Source organism: Danio rerio, chromosome 25 (assembly GCF_049306965.1).
Source record: "Danio rerio strain Tuebingen ecotype United States chromosome 25, GRCz12tu, whole genome shotgun sequence".
NCBI lineage: Eukaryota > Metazoa > Chordata > Actinopteri > Cypriniformes > Danionidae > Danio > Danio rerio.
This window is the reverse complement of record NC_133200.1, coordinates 39962501-39973648: the sequence shown is the minus strand read 5'-3', so window position 1 is coordinate 39973648 and position 11148 is coordinate 39962501. Positions and strand designations below refer to the sequence as shown.

At 39.8% G+C, this 11148-nt stretch overlaps 1 protein-coding gene across 1 annotated transcript in view; it reads left to right on the top strand.

Annotated features, from left to right (window-relative positions):
- The first annotated feature begins 501 nt into the window (after window positions 1-501).
- The window catches only part of glg1a (golgi glycoprotein 1a), a 28836-nt gene continuing 18189 nt past the window's right edge, over window positions 502-11148 (top strand). Inside the window, 4 exon segments of the mRNA XM_001332448.9 lie at window positions 502-874; window positions 876-995; window positions 9365-9394; window positions 10287-10373. Of these exon segments, the coding sequence (XP_001332484.6) occupies window positions 659-874; window positions 876-995; window positions 9365-9394; window positions 10287-10373 (453 nt within the window). The 5' untranslated portion in view covers window positions 502-658.

Here is an 11148-nt window from a genome sequence, read left to right as displayed (position 1 = left end):
TACAAATATTTTTAAAAGACATTCTGAGGCCGCTTTATGTAATTAAAGATGCAAATGAGAGCGTTTGATGACTAGCTGATAACAATTTCCTGCAGGACTAAACTCCTCCTCTAGAGGGCGCGTCGCTCCTTCAGCTTCATTACCTTTATTATATTAGAGGATACATCCGCGTTATTGTAGAATTAACCATTTAAAACGTTATTTAAACATTTTCGACTGATATGAAACGGAAATACTAAATTAATCAAGCTAATTTAACTACTATAGCGACTAATTGTTCCATGCTGAGCAAAGTAACATGCGTCACGTGACAACACCACAAATGACTGCAGAAGCGGTGTCATCATTTACACTTGAACAAAACTTGTAACCCTGTCCATACATTGCATTTACATAGAGACAAGTTAAAGACATGAGCTCAAATCTACGCCTATTTTATCTTATTCCCAATTGAATGCTAATTATCTCATTTATATTCCGATCGTTTATTCTTCAGTCGACGTGGCCGGTGTTTGTACCCACCGGTGAGCACCTCGAACACCGTAATTCCGCACTGCTTCCACGACCAATCCTACTACGGCGGGGGATCCAGCTCATGAATATTAATCAGGCAGTGCGCGTTCAGGACTCGGACGTCAGCATGCGCTAATGAATATTCATGAGCGCGTTCTTGGCCGTAGTAGGATTCGTAATCTCGCCGAGCGAAGATGGCGGCGTGTGGACGTGTGCAGCGCCTGCTGCTGTTGATCCTCTTCTCCTGCTGGATCTCTTCCTCTCGCGGACTCAAATCGGTGATCGTGGGCACCGAAAATGCGGCGGAGAACGCCGAGCGGGCCAAGAACGCGGCGGCGCTGGACGGGGCGTCGGTGCGGCGCAGCGGCGGCTGGAAGCTAGCAGAGGAGGCGGCCTGTCGGGAAGACGTGAGCCGGATCTGCCCCAAACACTCCTGGAACAACAACCTGGCCGTGCTCGAGTGCCTGCAGGACCGCAAAGATGTAAGAAAATCCGGCCCAGTGTGTGTCTGTGGAGAGTTGTGTGTGTGTGTTTAACGTATATGTGTGTGCGTGCGTGCTTGTGTGTGTGAGTGAAACAGTAGCGACTCACTGATGATGATAATGATGAATACAGTAACACGCAGCTTTTCTTGCGACACTCATGAGTTAACGTTAACACTAATAACACGGATAACGAGAGCAGAAGCCGTTGAGTGTGCCGTTAGCAGACGCGGCAAGAAAAGGCCTCTGAATGACGCATCCGTGACGTTTCTCAGGTTCGAGGTGCTAAAATGGAGTTATCACGACTAACGGAGGGGCTGGAAGTGTGTTTGCTGTTTCTGGCCGTGTTTCAAACTCTAAAGCTGCCTACTTAGGACGCACTGATACGCCCAAGAGCGCGGAGTGAGTCAGCTGAGTTCCGCGTGACGTCACGCTCGGTCCTGTTCGTTTAAAGTCCGTCTGAAATCAAAATGTACTGTTGTTTTCCATTAATCAGCACAAGTTAATTCACTGGGGAAAACTACTGCCTCAGTCTGAGCTTCTGAGTTTGAAGTGGCTCCTCTGTTGACCCTTCAGCCATGATATTCTTAGCCACGCCCCTCTTACAGGTAGTTTGCTATGAGGGAATGATGCGCCAAAAGTAAGCCCCGCCCCCTGCTCAATATTCTGTTTTATTTGGAAGTACGTCAACATACTGAAGTAAAAACTACAGTGACGACTTTAAATCCCTCTGAAATCCAAATGAAGGTGTTTTGGGGTGTCAGCATCAGTATGGGCTTCTCTACAGCACGTTTGATGTTGATAACCCGTCTTTATTTGATGTCTTCAGTTGGTTAGGATGTTGTAAACGCAGTTTTCTGACCTGCATGTAGAGGTTCTTTTCATTGTTTTCTGCAGTTGAAAAGACGCTGAATGACTCCTGAATGAATGGACCACCGTGTCCTAACTGCACACCGCGCAGCACTCCATAAAGTGAACTTTTCCATGTTAAAGGTTGTTATTAAAGGGCCATGAAAGCCCCTCGTTTCAGCAGGGTGTTCACTCCTCTACTTTGGAAAAAGTCAGAAAAGTGGGCGTGTCCAACTTTGTTTAGGGGGTGTGTCGGAGGAAGAAAAGAGGCATGGTGTGGGAGTGTCTGTTTGGGTTTCAGAGTAAAAACACACACACACAGGGGAGAAAGTGATGGTGTTTACATGGACATCTGTAGTAGAATTATTTGCCAAATGATTAAATGGTGGACTTTACCTGCCGTTTGGCTCTTTTATTCAGGGAATTCATTCATGTCCCTCGCGACAAAGAGACATTTGATTGGAGGAGCTGCTCTAAGCGTGTATTTTCATGCAATGTTTGATACCGCACGGCGAATGAGAAAAAAAAAAAACTCAGCATTTCCTGGAAACTTAGATGCACTCGGCAGATAGTGTCAGAAACCCGCGTGTGTTATTCCGGTCACTAAATGTGGTGAAAATCCTACACGAGGTTAAAGTTTGGTTGTGGTGCTAACATGTTTACACTCTGTGCAATAGTTAACTTAGTTCGATACGAACAAACTGAATAAACAAAGAGTGCTGGTCACTCACTTGCCAAATCTGTAGAGACAGGACAATCACCAGTAACTAGAGCCGCGTCTTTATTAAGAGAAGACTACAAGCCAATCCGGATCTCAGCGTTTGCAGATGAGAACAGCTCTCAGGTAAACAATAATCCTCCTTAGACACGTAAGTTATTGTTGTCGAGCGTCGCGTACACTGTTAATCCACACGTGACTCCAGCTGAGCTCTCACAGAGAGAAAATGAAAACAAAACTTCACTGCAGCAAACTATAAAAGCAACACTTCACGCTTGTTTTGCCAACACAACGTGGCGTCTCTGTCGTCTAAACACTGTGACAGTAATGAATATTAATGAAGTTGCACAATAGAGCGCGCTGATTGGTTTGAACCAAGCTTTACTCATGCATTAATGCATCACACTGTAAGATGTAATAAGACACACTCTGGCACAGACGTCCAGTCTGCACGCTGGAATACACGCTATTATGTCATGACCGTGACGCAGCTTTAAGAATTCGTTTCAAACCGGAAGTACGAATTTGCTTGAAATAACACAAAAACAACCAATTTACACTTTTTAGTGAGATATAGGTGTCCTAATAGTGTTTTCAGCAGTGTGGGACACATATACCACTGTCAACAGCTCAACACATGTGTTTTAGTGTTTCGTGACCCTTTAACAGAACCGTCTGCGCCAGTGGTGTGCAAAGTTAAAAAAAGTAATAAACCGTTGCTATTGGTGCAATGTCACGACTAAACAACAGCATAAACTACTATGCCAGCGAACACCTCAGCTGCTGATCATGTGCTGTATTCAGTGGTAAACGCTGCCAGTGTGAGTTCGAGGATCATTCATAGTCGTACTGAAAGCAGAAGCAGGTTTAGCAGTGGTGTTTGCTGTGAGATGTTTGATCATCTTCACTGTGATCTGTCACATCCGTTTATTGCTGGAGCTCGCTGATTAAGCTGCTTGTGATTGTGAGTGCTTTATAATGTGTAATGTAGTGTTATTCATGCATTTATTCTTCTGATAATGTCTATGCGATGTAAGGTTAACACTAACTTTATGGCTACTTTGTGTTGCGTAACACAATTTCGAACCACTTTAGTTGACCAGTGTGCACTCCAGCAAATCAACAGAAGACTGTAAACTACCTACCATTAGTTTAATACCGAGGTGTCCAAACTCAGTCCTGGAGGGCCGGTGTCCTGCATATTTTAGTGCCAACCCCAATTAAACACACCTGAAGCAGCTTCTCAAGCTCTTCCCAGGTATACTAGAAACTTCCATTGAGGTGTGTTGAAGGAAGTTGGAGCTAAACTAAGCAGGACACCGGCCCTCCAGGGCTGGACACCCCTGGGTTAATAGGAGGGAATGATACACAACTGAAAGCTCCGCCCCCTACTCAATATTCGATTTCAGTTGGAAGTGCTTCAACATACAGATATAACACCCCGTGTAACCGTCGATGCTTCCCGTTCACTTTGAATGTGTGACGTCAGGCGTTGCCGAGCTGCATTGTGAATCCGTCTGCGCCGCTTCAGAGGCGTTGCTCGCTGCAGAAGTTGGGACTAGCTCAACTTTTCAAGCATCAACGGAAGCGTCAGCCAATCAGATCGCAGTATGCAAATACACCAGCTAGACAGTGGCCTATTGTGGACTGAATTTAATTGGCTGACGCTGCTATGATGATCGCTTCAGCTCCAACTTCAAACACGCCTTCAGTCAAGCGTTGACGCTGAAGCCCCGTGTGAATGGAGCGTAAAAGCCTCAGCAACTGTTCTAACTTTTCAATGGGTTGCAGATGCTGATGATCTCTAAATATCTGACCGCTTGCTGATTGCTGAAGGTCTTAATTTATTCTCAGCCTCTAAATTTGCATCATGTGCTCTCTCTGTCAGTCAAGTTCATTATGGTGCATTATTATTATTATTATTATTAGCAGAATTATAGGTATGAGGAAAACAGCAGGCGGTAGGGCTGCATGATACTGGGAACTTACTGGGGTTGGGTCGATAAACGATGACAGATTCCAGCACGATAGACATCATGATGCTGAGCCGGCATCGCAATCCTCCACCCCGCCCCCGTCACAGCAGCAACCCGCTCACGGAAAACACACACTCAGGCCTGTATACACTAATACAGCTTAGTGTTAAAATGGCGTTCAAGAATGAAAAAGATACACATCCACACTGACGGTTCAACTAGCATTTCTGAAAAGATCTCCGTCCACACTGTACCACTGAAAACGCACATTACCTGACCACACACACACACACACACACACACTGTCATGAGCTGCAGTCTGCACGTCTGAGCTCCAGCAGTCAGCGGGTGCTTCGAGCACAAAACCCCAGAGAGCTGTGCACGTGGGACAGTCTATCAAGGATGTCCCGCTGGATGGCGTTTCCCTATAGTTGTTAAAGGTGATCTTTAATTAATCTAGTCTCTATCTAACGCCTCTTCTGTCTTCTGAATCTATCAGGTAACGTGTCACAGCATCAGTACACTGCTTCAGGCTTTCACTCTTGTGTTTAGTAATGTTAGTGTAAACTGTGACTCACGCATTGTGATATCGATCCTCAGACAATATATTGTACAGCCCTAATATACATGCACAAATGTTATGTAAATAATATATGTTGTGCATGTTATATGACATCTTAATACATATACTATTATATAAACATACATTATGAACTGATTTAAATTGAACAGAAACAACAAAATTCCCAAGTATAATCCACTTAAGTTTAAGTTGACTTAAATACTGGAATCATTATGTTTATGAGTTAACTTGAGGGCACGGTGGCTCAATGGTTAGCATTGTGGCCTGACAGCAAGAAGGTCGCTGGTTTGAGTCCCGGCTGGGTCAGTTGGTGTTTCTGTGTGGAGTTTGCATGTTCTCCCCGTGTTGGTGTGGGTTTCCTCCGGGTGCTCCGGTTTCCACCACAGTCCAAACACATGCGCCATTAACGAATACGGTGGTTCATTCCGCTGTGGCAGCCCCTGATAAATAATGGAGTAAGCTGAAATGAATGAATGAACTTAATCGATATGTGTTCAGACAACATGATTTAATTCATGCTGCTTTTTTAACAGTGTACACTGTTTTTGTATGTGATTTTAATTGATGAAAGCAGCTCTACATTAGTGACATTCCTCTGGCTGATTATTGACATTACAGGTCATGTCTTGAAGCGTTTGTTATTGCACTACAGGTTTGTAAAATCACAGATTATTTCTCATCACATGATTTGTTGTTTCTCTTTTGGTTGCCCTTAGGGCTGCACGATATTGGAAAAATCGGACATTGCGATATTGAGTTTTTCAGCCAATATAAATAGTGATGTATTGTTATACTTGGACATTATTTTTGCTCACACTTTATTTTAAGGTTCAGCTCTCGCTCTTAGCAAACCATTTTGACTTTTGCTTCACTAAACTCCAAATTTGCTCCTTATTAATAGTTATTAAGCTAGTTTAGGTATTGATTATAGGGATGTAGATTACGATCATCCAGAACATGTGCTTTATAAGTACTAATAAGCTGCCAATATCTCAATAACTACATGCTAATAAGCTACTAGTTAATATTGAGAATTGGTCCCTAAAGTGTTCCCAATCAACCAGAATACATTTGGCAGGATTTTCTAGAGGAGGAAATCATGCATAACATGTATCAAACAATCTACAAGCACAGATAAATGCAACGAAGCAAAGATAAAAGCGGAATGAACTGTGCATGCATTGGGGTTTTGGATATGCACATGTAAAAATGACACTGTGAAGTCAACTCAGCATTGCATATCTTTGCGATGTGATTATTGTTTTGCGATAGCGATGCTGAAACTGTATATTGTGCAGCCCCAAGTTGTTTTTACCATGGTATATTTGAATGATGCGTGTAATGAACAGCTTATAGCAGGGTTTCCTCTGACTCCGAGGACTGACAGAGTCATTCATTTACACAGTAAGGCTGCTGATTTCTCCATTCAGTGTCCCCCGTTGTTGCGTATGAATATAATGAGGAGTGAATGGAGAGCGTTTGTTTACCTCCATTATTCATAATCTGCCAGAGGCTAAAGTCTGAATTAAAGAGTGCAGTGTTCAGATGATGTGGAGCAGGCTGATGTTCTTATATCTGAGGCTTCTCTGTGTCATCACGGTGTTCTTTTCCCTCAGATGAGAGATCAGATGGAGAATCGGTAGCTTTAATCCTGTTAAGGAGTGCGTAAACCCAGAGTGGATCTCTCAGCTCAGACTGTACGGGGTCAGGATGGGTTACTGTGTCTTAAATTGGATTTAGATGCTGTTTTTAGCAATGTTTTGTTACTTGGCCAGGCTTTTAGCTGCTGGGACCTGTACCATGAAGCTGGATTAGCTGGTTAGCCAGTTAAGTTTTAGTTTAGTTTGCACCAACCCTGGGTTTTAAGTACCATGATGGCAGATTGTCTTTTTTTTATGCTGCACCGCAAACCTGCTGAATAGTGGATTATGTTGGGGATTAGTTCTGGTTAAGTTTTGGATAAATTTGGGTTTAGTTCTAGTTATGTTCTGGATTTGTTCGGATTTAGTTCTGGAAATGTTTGAGTTTAGATCTGGTTATGTTTTGGATTTGTTCACAGTTAGTTCTAGTTGTGTACCGTTAATGTTCAGGTTTATTTCTCGTTATTTTCTGGATCTATTCGTGTTTAGTGCTTGATATGTTCAGGTTTACTTCAGTTTAATGTTCTGGAAATGTTTGCATTCAGTTCTAGTTATGTTCTGGATATGTTTGGGTTTATTTCTGATTATGTTCAGGATATGTTCGCATTTGTCTGGTTATGTTCTGGACATGTTTGCATTTTAGTTTTGTTTTGGATTTGTTTGCAGTTTTTTCTGGTTTTGTTCTGGATATGTTTGGGTTTGTTTCTGGTTATGTTTTGGATATGTTTATGATTAAATCTAGTTGTGTTCTTGATATGTTCACATTTAACTCTAGTTATATTCTGGATATGTTTGCGTTTAGTTCTGGATATGTTTGCATTTAGTTCTAGTTATGTTCTGGATATGTTTGGGTTTATTTCTGATTATGTTCAGGATATGTGTGCATTTAGGTCTTGTTATGCTCCGAATATTTGGGCTTAAATCTGGTTATGTTCTGGACATGGTTGCATTTAGTTTTGTTTTGGATATGTTTGCAGTTTTTTCTGGTTTTGTTCTGGATATGTTTGGGTTTGTTTCTGGTTATGTTTGGGATTAAATCTGGTTCTGTTCTTGATATGTTCACATTTAATTCAAGTTATATTCTGTATATGTTTGCGTTTAGTTCTGAATATGTTTGCATTTTGATCTATGTTCTGAATATGTTCAAGTTTATTCTGGTTATGTTCTAAATATGCTTGGGTTTAAATCTGGTTATGTTCTCTATGTTTGGGTTTTTTTCTGGTTATGTTCGGGATATGTTCACGTTTATTTCTGGTTATGTTCAGGTTTATTTCTGGTTATGATCTGGATATATTTGCAGTAGTTGTAGTTACATTCTGGATATATTTGGGCTTAAATCTAGTTCTGTTCCGTATATACTCGGGTTTAGTTCTGGTTCTATTCTAGGTATCTTCGCATTTAGTTCTAGATATGTTCGTGTTCAGTTCTGCTTATGTTCTGTACATGTTTGGACATCATAAATCAAGATCCAACCAATCCACTGCAGGGTTGTATATTTTCTGAAATGTGTGTATTAATGTACATAATAAATATACACCGCACACGCACATCAGGACATAAAACTTGAGGAAAAAAGGCTAGAGATGAGCTTAGCTTTGAGTCTCTGTAATATACCAGTGCACATTTTCCCTCTCCTACACATCAGGAAGGAGATGTAAATAATGCAGTAAAGCTGCAGTCTGACAGGTTTTCAGTCTCTACTCCTCTATATGTCCATATGTCAGATGTTTTAGATGCTTTTTCTCTAGTGTTTGCAGTCAGTTTGTCATTATATGATCTCATTCAGAGTCACGGGACTGTTGCTGAACACTGCTCTGCCTGTCTCTTTAAACATGCTGGAATAGTTGGTGGTTCATTCATTAACACACAGCAGACCTGTTCTCACACACACACACACACACACGAACTATAATACCAGCATCAGTAATGTGCATCATAAGCACTGTCTCTTTAAACGCTCGTCCTCTTCTGATTGGCTGTTAATCAGGAATAAATGAGTGTGTTGTTATAGTAGTCGTGCTGCTCTAATACATCTTAGAGTCAGTTATATATTACAAAGTCAATCAATGTGATGGTCAAAGCGGATGTGGAGCAGGATCAGAGTCTTCGTGAGCTTCTTTTATTATCTTACACACACAATCACACACTCTCTCTAAGCCTAAAAGTCAACAACACACACCTCAGTCAAACAGCAGCACACTAACACACACACAGTGCTAGGCTAATGCTTACAGTTTGCCTACTAACTAACGACTCTTAAAGGCGCAGTACACCTCAAATTACATTTCATCATTATTCATTCATTCATTTTCCTTTAGCTCAGTGCATTATTTACCACAGCGGAATGAACTACCAACTATTCCAGCAAATGTTTTACACAGCCGATGCACCCATACACACTCATTCATTGCCAATCCTACACTTGTCTTATGGACAGTTCACTAGTTAGGTGTAGGATTGGTAAATGAGGACATAACTAATGTTTTTAAGTGAACTGCCCGTTTAAGATAAGTGTGGGATTGGTAAATGAAAACGTAATATATTTGAGTGAGCTGTGCCTTTAAGAATGCTGAATAATGAAATGACTCTTCTCTTCTCTTCAGGAGACTGAAATCGCTGCCGACTGCAATCATGTAAGTGTTCATTGTGCTTTATTTCTTCATCAATGCTGATCTGATGTTAAAGTTCTTCATCTGCTGACGTTGCAGGACCCAGTTCCACTTTAACTGAGCTCTGAATAATGTGTTTGAGGAAAACATCATCATATGACTGATCACATTTATTCCCAATTTCAACATTGCAGAGAGCTGCTTTTTTACATAAAGTATTAAAAAGTGTCCCGTTTTCAGATGTTTGCATTAATATTTGTTTAAAATTTGTAATTTACTTATATTAACTGATATTCTTCATTTAATTATTTAATTAATGATATTCATTTTTGGCTCTGGTTTTCATTTTGGTTCATGTTTGCATTAATTTTTAGATGAGAAATTGCAGATGTTTGACTTCATCAAATTTTTATTTATGAACTCTTCTGGTGTAACCCGGAGTTTAATTCATAACAGATTCAATCATTGGTTGTTCTGGCCTGTAATTCTTCTATTAAAGTCATTTTCTGGGGGGGAAAAAGAGAAATCTCAGTTGTTTTTTTTTGTGGAATAAATGCTCTTAGACCTTTTTATAGAAATTAAATTGCAAATATTAACCTTTTCCTCAAGTGCATGCCTAATAAATCCACATTTTATTAGGTTTTCCTTTGGTTTTTCAATGCCTTTTGAGTCTCTCTTGTGTTTTAATGATCAATAATCAACTATTCAACAATTTGTTTTAATAATAATTTTTCTGATAATTGAAAGTAAAACAACTTATGGAATGCAAAATATTCACTCTTTAATTTGAGTTTAACGTGATTTAGATTATATAATTTAGATTTTATCACAGATGAATGAGTTATTCAGGCGCAGGTGTCAGGGTTCGACTCTGAGAGTCAAAAGTAAGACCATTGCTCTCCTCCATTATTTTCAGCTGCTCTGGAACTACAAGCTGAACCTGACGCAGGACCCTAAGTTTGAGTCTGTGGCTGTGGAGGTCTGCAAGTCCACCATCAGCGGGGTCAGTAAACACACACCTATATTTACTCACCGGCCACTTTATTAGGTACACCTTACTTATGTCAGCTGTGTGCGTAATAGCTCATCTGCAATGTGTCCTCAGCAGAGAAACCTGTTTGTAACCTGTGTAATATTTCGACTATGAAACGTACTTTAGTCCAATGCATATTTAAAAATTGTATTAAAGAACATATGTTTATTCAGTAAATATTTTAAAAGGTGTCTTCTGAAGGAACTTTACAATATTTATTTATGCAATATTTATAGTAAACTAATATTTAGAATAAGTATATATATATATATATATATATATATATATAATTACAGTATTATATAACTATTTATAAGGCTATAAAAATGTGTGACTTTTATCAGTGTTGTTATTTGTGTGTTGTTGTTTTTTGTATAATGCTGATTATTAAGAAATGGCTATGATTGTAAATTTATATATTGAAATTTTTGAACAAGTGTTGCTATGAATATAGGCAATGCTGCTGATATTACATTGAAACAAACTAATTACAATTAAAATGACATTGAAATTAAATAGCAATTAAGTTGCAATTTAAAATACAATTAAATTAATTGACAGTCAAAATTAATTGCAAATAAATTAAATAACAATTCAAATTAAATGACAAATTAAATAAAATGAAAAATTGTAATACAATGAAATGAAATGAGAATTAAAATATACATGTGTGACGTGTGCTCGGGGTAAGGAGTGTGCTGCTGAGGAGCATGGGAACAGTTATCTGGTGTCCTGTCTATAAAAT